General features: G+C 43.3%; 2 protein-coding genes across 4 annotated transcripts; one reads left to right on the forward strand and one right to left on the reverse strand.

The window, feature by feature from the left end:
• Window positions 1-836: 836 nt before the first annotated feature.
• On the reverse strand, window positions 837-7,023 carry gyg1a (glycogenin 1a). 3 transcript variants are annotated; one of them, XM_037486037.2, is made up of 7 exons: window positions 6,848-7,023; window positions 4,825-4,963; window positions 4,552-4,726; window positions 4,292-4,454; window positions 3,758-3,884; window positions 3,029-3,266; window positions 837-1,842 (listed from the first exon to the last, which is right to left on the reverse strand). In XM_037486037.2, exons 1-7 carry the CDS (start codon window positions 6,852-6,854, stop codon window positions 1,672-1,674), a joined length of 1,020 nt encoding a protein of 339 aa, XP_037341934.2. In that variant the 5' UTR covers window positions 6,855-7,023; the 3' UTR covers window positions 837-1,671. The 3 variants fall into 3 exon arrangements, with proteins under 3 accessions (XP_037341934.2, XP_037341936.2, XP_037341935.2); XM_037486039.2 differs by having other exon boundaries at window positions 4,825-4,960; window positions 6,848-7,022; XM_037486038.2 differs by having other exon boundaries at window positions 837-1,839; window positions 6,848-7,021.
• A 2,863-nt stretch (window positions 7,024-9,886) lies between these two features.
• Window positions 9,887-15,892, forward strand: LOC119228096 (plastin-1-like). Its single transcript, XM_037487412.2, has 16 exons — window positions 9,887-10,035; window positions 10,408-10,499; window positions 10,987-11,147; window positions 11,231-11,360; window positions 11,482-11,614; window positions 11,707-11,788; window positions 12,366-12,531; window positions 12,617-12,759; window positions 12,845-12,940; window positions 13,093-13,294; window positions 13,664-13,742; window positions 14,391-14,505; window positions 14,587-14,720; window positions 14,822-14,948; window positions 15,046-15,179; window positions 15,272-15,892. Exons 2-16 carry the CDS (start codon window positions 10,430-10,432, stop codon window positions 15,408-15,410), a joined length of 1,911 nt encoding a protein of 636 aa, XP_037343309.1. The 5' UTR covers window positions 9,887-10,035; window positions 10,408-10,429; the 3' UTR covers window positions 15,411-15,892.
• Window positions 15,893-16,021: the final 129 nt, after the last annotated feature.

Raw genomic sequence — 16,021 nt, forward strand, 5'->3', positions numbered from 1 at the left:
TGGTCCACACTCATGCATATTGAGGGTCAAGCTGGTCGGAAAGATCGCAAAAAAAAAAAAAAAACACCACCCATGGACTTCTCTCGACCTTTCCAGCTCCGTATTGGAGTGTGTTGTTTTTAGTAGCTATAAATGATACTTTAACAGCTGGAGTGAAGTAAAAGAGGCATCAGTAACAAAAGGAGGGACTCAACAAAGTTGGATGTGTTGTGCTACGAGCAGCGGTTACAGTAAGTGGGGTTTTGTAAACAGTGAACGGCAATAAGGCAGCTGGTAACCCGACTGAGAGGAAGTGAGCACACGGCACGAAGACGTACCGACCGACGTGCATCTGGGAGGGACATTGCACAACATGCAGGTACAGCTGCCTGGGGAGCGCACTAATCCCACGCCAATACACACAAGACTCAACAGCGCCACGGGATGTGGGTGGAAGCACTTCATTACTGACCAACTTTTTCTTTCTTAACTACCACACAAAACACGACCAGCTTTAGTCTCAAAATAAGTCCAGAAATGACATAGCCCCTTGGGAATTCAGCTGCTTGGTGTCACACAGACAAGTACACAGATGACAGGTGACCCGTTTAATGCGAGGTTATCCCACCTGGCAGGGACTTTGGGAGGAAGATGAGCCCGTGCTGCATATCTACCTTGAAGTAAGTTTAAATGAAGACGTATTGCAGGACGGGAGTTGTGGTAAAATCAAGGAACAACTTAATTGATCCCACTTTTAGCAGTTTCTGTTGCTGAAAGTTTCCACAGGTTAGGAAGACTCTGGACTGTAAATCTATTGCCATCAAATACACAAGAACACTTATAAAGTAGTCTGACAATTTGAGAAATACACTTGGCATTCATGGACAGGGACCATGTCATTAAATAATTGTTGAATTTACACAAATGCTTACAGTCTGAAGGTATTTATGAAATGTCTGCTGGGTCAAAACAATCTTTGAACCAACACTACATCATTTAAGCAACCTGCTTAACAAGCACTGCTTCAGTCTGCCAAAGTGCAGCGGACGGGAAGAGCATCCACTCATTGTTATCTTTAAACACTTAGCCAGAGGAAGAGCAGTCTGTAAATATAGAATTTTCCATGGCAGATCTTATCTTTCAGCAAAGATCATTTTCATCTGTAGGATTGGACTTTTTAAAGCCTCTTTATTTTAGCTTTGCGTACATACAGTGTTGAGGTCACAAATGGATCTTAATGCTAAGCAAACTAGCTGCTGAGCTAAAGAGTATTTCCTTAAATATCAAACATCCTTTGAGGGGGAGAATTGAAGGTTAAGAGTGCGTGGGAACTGTGTCAAACCCCCCCTCCACACACACACACACACACACACACACACACACACACACACACACACACACACACACACACACACACACACACACACACACACACACACACACACACACACACACACACACACACACACACACACACACACACACACACACACACACACACACACACACACACACACACACACACACACACACACACACACACACACACCAGAATGCAGAGAGTGAGGCTCAACGCTGCACAGAGGACTTTGTCAAGCCCCTGCGATTGGCTGAGCAGTGCTTAGTATCTCCGCCCACACAGCGCGTTGACCGGCGTTGTCTCGGTGTCCGTCACGCCGACCCGCCAGCTTGCTACTTTAGGAACGAGTCGAGCTTTCGTTCGATGTTGTCGAAGGAGTCGTCCCCCATGTAGTCGATCTGGCCCGCTTCCCAGCGCTGCTTTCTCTCCTCTGATGAGAGCTTCTGGGGGGGTGGAGCAAAGGGGACCTGGTTCTCCCCTGAATCCTCGTGGAGCTTACCCTGCTTGATGGAGACAGATGATGAGTGGATCATGACATGGGACTGCAGCAACACTTTATAAGGACTGGTTTGCCCACATTCTGCCACGCTCGGCTGAACGCTCTTTTTCTCGAAAGACACAATTGCTACATGCAGGGATTTCATCACAGGAGTCAAAGCAGGACATTTTGCATCACACTTGCTGCAGATAAGAGTTGAGTGTATAGATTTCTAGAGTAGAAGTACGCTCAATAATAACGACTCAATGGAGCAGCGCATCAGAAGATTGCTTTTTTAAATCAGGTGTTTCTGGTACATTTCATTTTAGTATCAAAAGTTGAACTGATGGACACAAACCGTCTCATACTTCTCAAATCCTGTCTGTACGTTACATCGATGACCATTGGTGCTTGCACCGTTAAATGTTAAAACTGTACGCTGGTGTGGTGAAGAGGAGATTCTTAAATGTTAAGTATATCTGCCTCGTGTGATGAACCTCTGGCTTCACCAAATCAAGTCACTGATTGACAGTCCGTTCATTTTGAACTAACAAAACCTTTTGCTTACACACATACATACATACAAGTACATTTTTTGGTGCTAAAGTCCAACCTGGCATGACCAGCAACACAAGTGCTATATAAAGCTAAGTGGTAAGTTTACCGATTTCAACTTGCATTATGATGCATTTAAGGCAATTTGAACCGCAGTCCTTGTCCACTGTTCAGCAACAGTATTGTGTCATTTCCAGTAACAAAATAATTTCAAGATTCACTTGGGATTTCTTCCAAACTTCCGCCTGAGCCAACTCAATGACTAAAAGACTTCCTGCACAAACTTGTGACACAAGATGGCACAGCTTAAGGCAAATTTGCAGCTTTCCTTTTAGACAATTTCAATGCTGCCCTCTTACAACAGACCGCATGGCAACTTCCTGCTACTCTGTAGGTGGAGCGGCACGCTGGAAGCTATTGATGCAGTTGACAGATTGTTGCTTAAGAATGGGGAACAATTGTAACTCTGTTCTTTTTGTGGCAACATTAAACAGTACTCTAAACAACAAATTAAAAAAAAAAAAAAAAAAAAGGGTACAGTTTTCAGGACGTGACCTATTATGACACCTCTTTGCTTGTGTCTAAACATTTCCACGTCCATTCCAACGTTGAAAACAACGAGACGCACACTTGAAAGACCACAACAGCCGACGTACCTCCGCGCTGGCGTCTACGAAGCCGCTGTCGAATGGAGCGTCCCCGTACGTCTGCTGCAGCAGAGGCTGCACCGACGCGGCGTACAGCCGCCACCACATCAGCAAGTAGTCGGGATGCAGATGGCACTGGTCGGGGGACAGGCAGTGACCCTTGACCTCGCCCGTCTGAGCTTCGTAGGAGTAGTTCCACGGCTTCATCTTTCCGAGGAAATGCACCACCTTGGCGTCACGGCCGTACCTGTGAACGGTGCAGAACACTGCAGTCAAAACGCAGAAAAGAGCGGGAGAGTGACGGCGAGTCGGCCTCCATATGCGAACTACTACTACTAGCACGGAATGGAGTTCAGCCAGATGATGTTATAATCATGACCTTCATAGGTCAGTTTGAAAATGCGTGCACCAAAATGTACTATGTGAGCACAAGTAATGGAAGCAAAGTCAACCCATGAAATGGTCGTCGCTAGTAACGGATTACTAACCGGCTTTGTGGTACTCTGGATTCTAGCAGAATGCATAAGGACTGCAGATTGAAATAACAGAGTATAACAAAACTATAGCTGCAGTAACACATCCTGCTTAGAGGCAGAACATGTGTTAAGACCCACAAACATACAACCTCTGAACCAGCCATGGATACGCTTTACGCCTCCTAACACACAAGCATTTCACAAGGACAGCCAGTCACGAACATGAACGCAGGAAGAAACACTGGACTGACTGTGTACTGACTGTTTGAATGCTGGCAGGTAGGAGTAGATGGCGATACTGCTGAGGTTGTAGATGAAGGGGAGGTGTTTGGATATATCTGCTGTTGCCCAGGTGCTAAAGAAAGTGTTGAGAACCCCCTGATCTCCACCTGCAGACATGGAAATAGGAAAACATACTTCAGACAGTTGTGGACATCTCTGGTTTTGGCATGTTATAATGAGAATGACTCTGCAATTTCTTCTTTTAAAAGGGAAGAGGTGATATGAATAAAAGAACATTATTAATTCCAGTAATATTTATATTATTTTCTCCGGCTGCAGAAATCCATCATACACACAATTACATACCTGCATGGTCAACACCACACATTGCCAAAGACAAATAGAAAGTGAAAATGTGTTGTTAGCATGGTAATGATAGCATTACCTTACATCTGCAGAGCTTTACTGTTGCTTTGGTTAAGGAAAAAAGAATATTAACCTTGCTTTTAGTTTGTACTGTTCTTAGTTCTCTTAAAAAAAAGAAAAAAAGGAGGCTGAAACATTCGGGTCTCACCGTCAAAGCTGCCGTTCTCACTGCAGAACGCGAGCAGCTTCTGGTGAGTCTCATTGGACGGCCTGAAGACGAACACGCCGGAGTTGAAGCAGTCTGGCCAACCAGGATCCGGCGCAGCAGATAGCTCCTCTCGCTCAAAGAGTTCATCTATATTTGACAGCACCTGAATACATCCACTTAAGTGTTACTCACTGGTATATTGTACAATTAGACTGTTTCCTGGTCACTCGTCTCTGCTTTCGTCAGGGGTTTTGTCTCACCAGTGTGTCGGCGTCCATGAACACACACTTGCTGTACTGTGTGAGACTCCAGCAGTGCAGCTTGGTGAATGTTACTCCCAGGTCTGGACGCTTCATCAGAGACAGATGAGCCGCATCCCCCGAGTCCATGACGTCCACCACTTGCACCTCATTGAAAATGGAGCCAAGGGCGTCTCTACAACACACAGTAGGATGTGTGTCAGCCAGCGTGCGTGCGTGTGCGTGTGCGTGTGTGTGTGTGCTTGCTGCATTTTGACCATTGACCATTTTTACCTGCAAGGTTCGGCGACATGAGGTCCCACGAGCACGACCAGTTTCCTAGTAGTTTTGTGGTTTAGTAACGACTGGCCGAGAACCATCGCTCCCTTGGCGTAGCTGTCATTTGTGGCAAGTGTCACGAAAGCTTGGTCTGCTGGGAGAAACACACAAAAGTAGTTGCTAACATCACGTGGGGGGGGAAAATGTGAGTTTGTTCCAATAGAATGTCGGTTATAAAAATACATTTGATCATAATTCCAAAAAAGATGTAGAAACCTGAGAAATCTGTGAAATCTGATGTGATTTGCCTCACACACACACAATAAATAACGCAAATGTATTTAGGATGTGTAAAAAATGAATTAAAGTGAAACACTTATTTTCCTCTTCCCTCGATAAGACAATATGATACAGCCAAAACTAAATAAGGTTGACATGTTCCTCAGATAAGAACTACAAACAAACAAACTATACTTTCCATTCTCACATTATAGCATTTACACTTACACTATTAATGTGAGAAAATCTCCTCAGATACATCAATTTGCATTTTGTGTTCTTTCCCCCACTGAAGCATCAGTCTTTTGATTTGATGGACACCATTTAATCGTTGCACCTTTTAACCTCCACACCAAACACAAAAAAGTACGTCCAGAGGAGTCCGCGAGCCGCCTGTGTGAAGTTCAGTGCCTGCTGGGTGGTGTTGACCGAGTTTCTGCTTGAGTGAAAGTTGGCCCGGAGCCAGCAGATAGTATTCATCGAGCAGAATGTGTGTGTTGTTTGGGGGATTCTGTGAAGCCTCGTCAGAGAGGCAGGGGGGGGGGGGTGTTGGTTGCCAGGGGCTGTTTCAAGGAACTTTAAACTGGCAATCAAAGAGTGTTTGGCCCGTCCTGCCTGTGTGAGCGTACAGGAAGTATGTGCTGGGTTCCCACGCGGTTATCTGAAGCCTCATTTAGCCACACGACCTCCCCACCTCGGGGTTCAACACGTTTCTAAGTCATGACACACGAGTGAAAAAGCGTTTGAAAGGTAATCCGGCACGAGTACATACATTTTTAAATATAGAGTAAATTTATAATAAATAATATATGCAAATAACATTTATACCATAGACTAGAGAATATGCTTATGTCAAATGTGTAGGACACTACAAATGCATCGCATGTAACGGTCTATATACTGCAGGCCTTTGCAGTATTAGAAAAAAGAAAAAACTTTCAGGCCTCACTCTGAGTTGCACGTCCGCAATGTCACGCTAGTCAGGTTTGCCACATTTACGCAGGAAGTTATTAGTCTCTACTTAAAAAAATTGAAAGGATACATAAGCGCATGAACAAAGTTTGATAAAAATGTATTTATTATTTAATCATTGATCTAGTAAATTGTGAAAGGCTCATACTCTCCTAAATAAAGGGTCTAAAACCAGAAAACGCTCACATTTAAAAAGCTACAATTAGTTATTGAGTGGCACTTTTATTTAAAAATAATGCATAGGAAATAATTACATATAATCTATTATAAAATGTGCAAATTCATTTTCTGACTATAGACCCAATTGGCTAAACATTTCGGCTTCAGTTTTTAAATTTACAAGGTAGATGTAAATAATATATAAAAAATAAACAGCCGTGATAAAATCCTTTGACATAGATTAATTTAGGAGCCCTCACGATTGTGTTAATTCAGACGTCAAACTTAACACGTCTGAACTCAAACGTTGACTTTGACATTTGTAACCGGATGTTCTCTTTCTGACTATCGACAGCTTTACTTTGGTTCCAACCGCGGCAGCTTTTATCAAGTCAAATCAAATATAAACCCTTCACACAGCAGCCACCACGTCACCGCCATGAAGGATCCAAGCCACTCGCCTCGCTAATGTCTGCGAGCCACAAGATGCGAGTGTCGCAGCGGACGTTTCCAGCAGCGTTTATTAATAAATTCGTGATGTTTTTCACGGGGGGGGAGGTCGCGCGGCCCCCGGTACCCCGGTGCTCGGTGGCCGTGTTCCGGTGCTCGGTGCCGCGGGGCTTCTTACCCGACATGGTGCGCTGAGGAGAGTCCACCTGCGGCGGAGGCGGCGGGCTGGTGACGGGGCGGACGGAGGGTTCGCACTGCGCAACGCAGAGGTTCAGCAGCTGAGAGCAGCCCAACGCAGGAATTAAAGCCCAACATATTCCGGGTCACGTGGCCCGTGACAGCTGACACGCCCCCTTGCGTGGACCCTCTGAATGGGCGATGCCGCAGTGATGAAATACAGACAACGTGCAGGTCGTTTTAGCTTCATATAGTGTGCATCATCAATTGCATCATCAATTTATTTTTTGATAATATGTTAAAATAAAGAATCAGCACAACGACTGGCCAAATCATAGCTGTGAGATGAATGCAGGGGAATAAAATGTTCAAAATAAAACATATTTTTAGTCTAATATCAGGAAGAGGTTTAGTAGCACACTGAAGGTAAACTTGTTGGTGCAGAAATGAGTGAAGTGCAATTTTAACTTGCATTTTGCTTTAATAATTTTATTTATAACATTCAAGTTTTCATAAAACACTGTGAACATAATATTTGCCCAGCTTCAGTTTAAGAAGAGGGCTGTATGGCGACATGCTGCAGGATGACCTTCTAGTTGGTTATCTTTAAAGCTTCTCTCTAAAGAGAAACATGTTGAGCTGCTTTACTTCATCAGCTCGTGACAGCACTGCCTCTGAGTGGTAGAGACTCCACATGACAGCTGACTGAAGCCTCAAAGGATCAACCAAACAAGGACATGCAGGTTAGTGTGAGTATGATGACACACGGCTGATACCATGTCAAATATGAATATGCAAACATGAAATACATTGTGTGTAATGTAATGCTAAGCATGTCTTTTGTTTTTCAAGTCTGTCTGAATACAATACCCATGTTTCCATGTGTGTTACATTCTCCTCTCTATAATAACTCTGAAAAGATCCAAACTAGTGGACAAAAGGAAAATAAGGACTTAGAACAAACGTGATGATTTAATAAAGTTGTTCTCATATATGGACATTAAAGATGCTTTTTTTGTTACTTGAAATTGTTGAGCCTCAATTGAAAACCAGCCTGAGTAACAGAAGAATGATTTTATGATAATCCTTTAAATAAAATGTTTTTGTAGTGCAGGAAAACCTTTTCTATTTTTCTGCGTTGGTGTTCGGTATCTGCGGTATCGGTCTGTGAGGGTTAAGGAGAGGAGGCGAGGGTGTAAGTTGTCTCCTGGGAACATTCCAAAAGACCAAATAAACAGAAGTACTGTGTTAAGTAACAACCCCGCTAGCAAATTCATATACTGAATGGTGCATGGTGCGTTTATTGACTATATTGTGGTTAACCGTTGGTCTGCCAGGATGGAGCACCAACATGTGTGAAGATGGACTCCCTCCTCCCCCCCTGAGTAACCTCAGGCAGGGGGTATATTTTAACATATGTTCATGTTAAAATCCTTTCTAGGCAATTATGTAAGTATGCATATAGCTATATATATATGTGGGTAGGTAAATAATTTACAGTTCAACAGTGGAAGAGGGGAAGCTAGAAGGAGGTGCACAGACAGTCATAACAGGCCAGACATAATAAGACTCCAAGCAAGGTTAAAGAGATACAGACAGAAGAGTCTTTGTCACACTAAGGTTTGCAGATGCTCAGGAAGAGATAGTGTAGGGACACTAGCAGTGGGACACAGGTCTCATGAGTGTGTGTGTGTGTGGGGGGGCAGAGAGATAGGGTCAACTGACCTGATGATGTATCCATGCCAGCAATCCTTTACACTATGAACTCAAAAATGTGATTCATATTTACTATCGCAAAATATCTAAGATCGGTGCTAGAGAAAAAAAGATGTGCAGCTTTATTGTGTGCATGCATGCTTGTGTTTGTGTGGTTTTCACCTCATTCTCCTCCCTGAGCGTGTGACCAGGTCCCAGTCAATAATGCAGGGAGCTTAAGAGGACCTCTTTGGCCGGCAGTTACATTTTTACTCCACAAGCAAAAGCTGCATCAACAACTGCATCGGGGATGAGCGGGTAACCGGAGCGCACCTCAGAGTCACCCAGTGCAATCGTGCCTGATCAAATGTCTGAGGAAGAGAGGCCTGAGGGGGAGATAGAAAGATGGAGTCTCTGTGGATTTAGAGGCAGAAAACATCGGACTGTGGTGGAGACGGTTTGTGGTGAATGGGCGTAGACATGTCTTCAGTGTGTTTGCCTGATCCACAGTCTCCTGTCTTGGTTTCGGCTGGTTATGGGACTGCGTGTGCTTCTTCCAGCCGAGGTGGAAGTGAAAAGAGAGGTTGACAGGTACGAGCGAGGAGGAAGGCAGGCAAAGCGAAGAGCAAAGTAAAAAGTGAGAGGGGCCCCAAACTCTGCGGCAAGCTGATTTTCTGCTTTGGACTGCTCCTGCTCCGGACTCTAAGCCCCTCAGCGTGCCTCGGACTCAATGTAAGCTCCTTACCTCCATGTTTCCTTACATTGCAGTGGGACTTTTCTGAAATACAGGGCAACATCATAAAAAATGCCTGTTCTGCTGGGGTTTTTTTTAGATAGAATGAAGAAAGACTTGAATGAAGTGTCAGTGTTGCTGTGTTGTTGTGCAGCTTAAAGTATTTAGTTTGTCTGTGGGCCTCAGGTTACCAGGCTTTGTGAGACAAGATATGCACGTTTTAAACAACACTAAAATCTTAATGAACACGTGGCTGTATTCAACGAATGGAGATCTTTTAAGTCTTAGCAAGAAAGTGTGTGTATATGGCAAAGTTAGTGTAAAAATATACCTTGCCTGTGTTTTTATTTATTGTGTTTGGTATTTTTTTTATCCTCTATTCCTGCTGCAAAACAAAACACGTGTTTTTAGTGTTCCCTTTGTTATGCTTTCTAGGCTCATTCCAGTTGGATAGTTCAACTGCAAACCGATCTGGCCTGAGGAGACGAACAGGTGAAAATGGTATTATGCTGACACAGCTGAGGTGTTAACTGTTAACTGTCCACGCCCGTCACAGGGTCCAGAAAGGCCAAAGGTCCACTCCGCCGTGCCTCTCCTCAGTGGCTCCTCCTAGGAGAGATAACCAGCTCTCGAACCTCTCCGGGATCCAGCTTCCGCTCTGCCCGAAGCCTCGCAGAGCTCCGCAGGACTCGACTCGTGCGGCAAGTTCAGCGGGATCTTCAGCGAGAAGACAGGACTACTAACAGGAAACTCTTATGAAGGTACTGGTCACTGTCTACCGGTTTCTTTGTCTTTGTCTTTGTCTATACTTGTACCATTATACTTTATGGTAGCCTGCCACTACCTTTGTGGGTTTAAAAAAAACAATAAATCTTGGCTGTATGTGTGTGTGTGTGTGTGAAAGTCGTAAAGAGGAATGTGAGAGGCTAGTCTGGGAATGATTCAAGAAAATAACCTGACACTTCCAAATCATTCTTCTATGTTCATCCCACCTCTATAGTCAAATGCAGCTTTTGTTAGCTCTAGTTCTGAGGCAAAATCAAAAGCTCCTTCTTTGGATCCCGTGTGACCCAGAACTGTGTGTGTGTGTGTGTGTGTGTGTGTGTGTGTGTGTGTGTGTGTGTGTGTTTCAGGTAAAATAAAGCAAAAGCTGCTATGGAGAATCACGTCACACAGATTTCCAGAGATGACCTGGACGATCTCAGGGATGCCTTCAATAGAATTGGTCAGTTTCACACTCATTCACACTTGACTTGGCCCAACAATAGAATTGAAAGGGATACTGGTTGTTGGACATTTACAGCTGACAATAAAACATAACCCTTATGCAAGATACTTTTATCGCGTGGTTTGATTGGTGTTTGTACTTTGTTTTTAAAGCGTTTGTATTAATGAGATGTTGCAAGATTTTATCAGTATTATCGTATCGTGTATGATTACCAAAAGATGCTGATAATAGTGAGTGCCAGGAAGAGGAATATCACATTCCTTTATGGTATACATTATAAGGCACAAACGATAAACCAAGTTCTCGAAAGAAATGTGGTCTTCATTATAAGTTGAAATAGTTTCATTCATTCATTCCAATTGATTGCTACAGGTGTTGTGTGCAAGCTGATGAAAAATGAGTTTTTAATTTTGAATATTTGTACAGCTGATTGTCTTATTGTAAACTTGTGTGTGCGTTTCTCTCTGTATCTGTTTGTGTCCAGATGTTGATAACAGCGGCTATGTGAGCGACTTTGAGCTGCAGGAGCTGTTCAGAGAGGCGAATTTCTGCCTCCCGGGGTACAAAGTGCGAGAGATTGTCGAGATTTTCATCGCTGGAGACACCAACAAGGACGAGAAGATCAGCTTTGATGAATTTGTTTCTGTAAGTTTGGATGCAGTTTGTGAGCAAAGAATTGAACTTATTTGTCGAAATAAAGCAGAGTAACGCCGCCTGTCCGTGTTCAGATCTATCAAGAACTCAAAAGCAAGGAGCTCAGTGAGACGTTTAGGAAAACTGTCAGGAGAAGAGACGGGATCCGTTCTTTTGGAGGAACATCAGGAAACTCCAGCGAGGGAACGCAGCACTCCTACTCTGGTGTGAGAGAGTCTGCATTGTGTGTGTGGTTTAGCATTGCGCGTGTGCATCATGCTTTATGTCGATTTTCTTCATTGTGATCTCACGCGTGGTTCACTGTGAACATATCACGTGTGTGCAGATGAGGAGAAGGTGGCCTTTGTCAACTGGATTAACAAAGCCCTGGCAAAAGACCCGGACTGCCAGCACCTGCTGCCCATGAACCCTGACGACGAAAGCCTCTTCACCTCTGTGCGCGATGGCATCCTGTTATGGTAACACACACAAGGACAAATCTGAGATTACACACATCTGAAATGACTTGTGGCAAGTTGCTTATTCACCCACACGCCTTGTTCTCCGTCAGCAAAATGATCAACCATTCTCAGCCTGACACGATTGACGAAAGAGTCATCAACACCAAGAAACATGCCACTTTCAAAATGACAGTGAGTAGTAAATATTTAACACCTAATACTAAGGGCTGTGTTGTGCATTGTGTTCTGCAGGAGTTAATTGAGAAGCTCAATAGTTAGTTACCTTTCCCGTTGAATTCAGTTAGCTTAGCTTTCTGTACCACATACTGTATACTAACCAGCAGCTTTGGACCTTTAAAATAACATGTTATTTCCAGTATGTTGAATATGAAAAAAAACAGTAAAAGCAACAAATACCAGAATTTGATGACTGCTTGCTGTGAGATTGCCGGTCAACCAGCTACGGCCCCAGAAGAAGAAGAGAAGAAGCCTAAATACCAAGACAATGGATGGGTCTTTCAATAATGTTGCACTGTGCAAACCCATCTTGTGATATATTAACTTCTCAGATTTTCTTTATTATATCTGTTCTGCAAATGTCTCCTCTGTTAAAAGGATCAACTATTTACCTTTGTTTATAACTTGATGATGTGTAATAAGTTAATTATTATTTGAAGGATCTGGGCCACAGTTGTTTGCTGAGTTGTTAACTCCATTTTTATGGAATGTCTGACTTAAAAAGGAAAATGTTGATATATTTTATTTGTAGGAGAATCTGGTTCTGGCTCTGAACTCAGCTTCAGCAATCGGTTGTACGGTGGTGAGCATCGACGCCCATGATCTGATGGCTGGGAAACCCCATCTGGTCCTGGGCCTGCTCTGGCAGATTATCAAGGTCGGCCTCTTTGCCGATATAGAAATCGGCAAGAACGAAGGTCAGTGTTCCCGCGCACGAAAGCACACATGGTATATTTACAACAAAAAAACCCCAATAAGACTAATTGCATCTGTGTTTTTCAGGTCTGATTGGCCTTATGACGGATAAGGAGAATCTGGACGAGCTGATGTCTCTCTCCCCTGAGGAGCTGCTGCTCCGCTGGGTCAACCGCCATCTACGCAACGCAGGAACGGACACCATCAGCAACTTCAGTGAAGATATTAAGGTCCGCTTCAGAACACATGCACAAACACACACACACACAGTGACAGGGAGAAAGGTGTGTAATCCCTTGTGCTGTTCCGTTGTAGGACTCGCGAGCATATTTCCACCTGTTGGAACAGATCTCTCTCCAAGAAGAGCAAGAATACAAATTGAAAGTAAAGATCGACATGAGCGGCCTTAGTGTGAGTCACTTTGTTTTATTATTGGAAAATGTCAAATATTTTTGTTTTGTTTTCCTACAGATGTAAATGACATGAAATATAGCTACCATCCTTTTGGATTCAGGCATAATTTTGTACGGACTTTCATGCACATCTGTCTATTTTATGTGAAGGTGCGTGATTTGGACCAAAGGGCCGAGCTGATGCTGCAGCAGGCGGCCCGGCTGGACTGTAGACAGTTTGTGTCTCCTCATGACGTCACATCTGGCAACAGCAAACTCAACATCGCTTTTGTGGCCAACCTGTACAACATGCATCATGGTGTTCAGAAGGAGATCAATGGCGGCAACAGCATAGGAACCATCCACGTAGAGCGTGAGACACTAACTTTGTTTTATTAGTATTAGGCCGCGTCGTACTACGGTTTTGTGGCGGCTTATTGCTTTTTAATTAGCCCAATCTCAAATTCAGTCATAAAAAATGTAATGCACACTCGTGCCAGGATGCAAACAATATGCATGTATATGCATGTACATGTGCAGAATACTGATGTAAAGAAATACCCGCAGGTCATGAACCCAGTAAAAAGTTAATATTTCATTGTTATGGTTCATATGGCAGCCATAAAACCGTACATATCTTGCATCAGCCACAGCTGAACTTAGGACATTCTTACAAGGTGACAGGAACTGTGAGGGAACAGCTAGTTGATGGTGTGTTATTAATGTCTTCATGTTTTTCCAGCTGAGACCAATGAAGAGAAAACATTTAGAAACTGGATGAACTCTCTGGGCGTCTCTCCACGTGTCAACCACCTATACTGGTATGTTATCAGTTAAACATTAATGTGGGCCCAGTATAACGCAGTAAAACCAGTAATGACTGTAGGTGGGCCAGCAGGGTGTTTGTCATCGGGGCACTAGGAAATAGGGAACAACATGAGTGTATTCTCCCATTACTAACATTTGCGAATCTGCCTTTACTAAGTTATAAAGTTATGAGTACTTTACTTTCGCCACACAAACATTTTTCCAGCCTCTTTATCTAAAGTCATAAAATGTTTTTCTCTTTACTCCTTTCATCCATGAAGCTGTCCCAAATATCCCCATTTATAACAAGTGGTATGAACAGGATTATATCATAGTAAGGATTTAAATAGTGTTGAGGTTGAGTCAATGGGAATCTGGTAGAGGCTCGTTAGTCCAACGTTGATTTCTTGATTTTTCAGACCAGAAGTAATCAAATGTAAACAGTCTTTAATAGACTAATCTGAGACTCTAAAATACAGTAACTGTCTGCAATTACTTTACAAATCAAAGTGATACTGAACCAAATTTAGCATGGTGTGAATTGAACATTTCTTCTCAACTCTTTAATTCAATGACATCTTTTTTATTTGCTAACAAAAAAAGGAACTGCTGCTGAAGAGATACCATATATAACTCACCGTCCTTTGTGTGTTGACTTACAGGGACCTGTGTGATGGTTTGATCATCATGCAGCTTTATGAGAAGGTCAATGTGCCTGTGAACTGGAAGAAAGTCAACAACCCACCTTATCCTGTCCTGGGGGCCAATATGAAGAAGGTATCCACATTAAAGAAATAGAAAAACATCGTAACGGTAAAATAAAAGCAAAGTAATGTTGTATTTCCTCTCGTACCTCAGCTGGAGAACTGCAATTATGCGGTGAAGCTGGGCAGGGATGAAGCTCGCTTCTCTCTCGTCGGCATCGGAGGAGAAAACCTGAACGAGGGGAGCAGAATGCACACCCTGGCGCTGGTCTGGCAGCTGATGAGGAGGTACATGCACCGATCAAGGCTGTGGGACAATTTTAGTGGTTTGGACGCACGATGGCTCTTTGTACCAGTTTGAGTTGTCTACCCTGCTTGTTATCCTCCAGGTACACCATGTCGGTCCTGCCAGATGCGGGTCAAGGTGGCGATAAGGTCGAAGACCAGGTCATCCTTAACTGGGTCAACAACACCTTGAGCCAAAAACGAAAGGACACACAGATTAGCAGCTTCAAGGTGTGTGTGTGTGTGTGTGTGTCTGTCTGTGTGTGAATACACGGTGTGTGTGAGTGAAACACATTTGCATTGGAAAATGTTTCCATGTTTTCTGCAGGACAAACTGATCAGCACCAGTCTGCCGGTGATTGACCTGATTGACGCTATCGCCCCTGGTACCGTGAAGTGGGACATGGTGAAGAGGGCCCAGAAAGGAGTGCTGAAGGAAGCCGATAAACTGAACAACGCAAAGTAAGAGACAAAATCTCAAGCGTTTTTTTGGCCCCATCCCTGCACCTTTGTATTTGTCCCTAAATGATTGCCTCTTTCTGTTTCTCCTGCAGGTACGCAATCTCACTGGCACGTAAGATCGGAGCTCGTGTCTACGTGCAGCCTGAGGATTTGGTGAAAGTGAATCCCAAGATGGTGCTGACGCTGTTTGCCTCCCTCATGGGCCACGGTTTAAATAAGGCCAAGCGCTGAAACAGACTGGACCGAGTCACCTGGAAACCAACAACACATACATTTTATTTCTCTGCGCTTTTTCTTTCCTCTCCCCACATGATTTTCTCATCTAAACTTTCTGTGATCAGAGCAAGACGCTGTGTTATTCTCTGTTTCTCTTGTTATGCAATTGATGAGCTTATCTAAAGTTGGAAATAATTGTTCATCAGCATTTGCATTTTTTTGTCGACTGTGATCTATCAAAACAAGCTCTGAATTCTTCTTTCTGTAACATATTTGATGTTGAATTATTTCTGTTTACTGCTACACAAAAATAAAAGGAGATACTGCAAAAGGAAAAGTAGAATCATACACACACTGTGTACCTGTAAATGTTGTGCATTGAATATTGCTATTTAATTATTAAAGATAATCTATTAAATGTAATGGAAAACCGTGTGTTTGTTGTGTCTGGATAATAAAGAAAAGAAAAGAAAGCCATTATACTCATGTGGATTAAGAGTCGCTGAGCTACTTTTTAGGACAACGTGAAGGGGAGCATTGGATATAATGTGGATAGTGAAAAAAAAAATCTAAAGGGCAATTCTCTCCACTTTGTTGACAGGGTCATTAAATCTGCAAAACAAACA

The sequence above is a fragment of the Pungitius pungitius genome, chromosome 14 (genome assembly GCF_949316345.1).
Source record: "Pungitius pungitius chromosome 14, fPunPun2.1, whole genome shotgun sequence".
NCBI lineage: Eukaryota > Metazoa > Chordata > Actinopteri > Perciformes > Gasterosteidae > Pungitius > Pungitius pungitius.

Coding starts and splice junctions, on each gene's coding strand:
- gyg1a (XM_037486037.2), bottom strand. Junction 4,727..4,824: donor CATGTCGCCGAACCTTGCAG/GTAAAAATGGTC, acceptor TGTGTGTTGTAG/AGACGCCCTTGGCTCCATTT. Junction 1,843..3,028: donor TCGTAGACGCCAGCGCGGAG/GTACGTCGGCTG, acceptor GTCTCCATCAAG/CAGGGTAAGCTCCACGAGGA.
- LOC119228096 (XM_037487412.2), top strand. CDS start 10,430: ATGGAGAATCACGTCACACAGATTTCCAGAGATGACCTGGACGATCTC. Junction 12,760..12,844: donor ACTTCAGTGAAGATATTAAG/GTCCGCTTCAGA, acceptor GTTCCGTTGTAG/GACTCGCGAGCATATTTCCA. Junction 14,506..14,586: donor TGGGGGCCAATATGAAGAAG/GTATCCACATTA, acceptor CTCGTACCTCAG/CTGGAGAACTGCAATTATGC.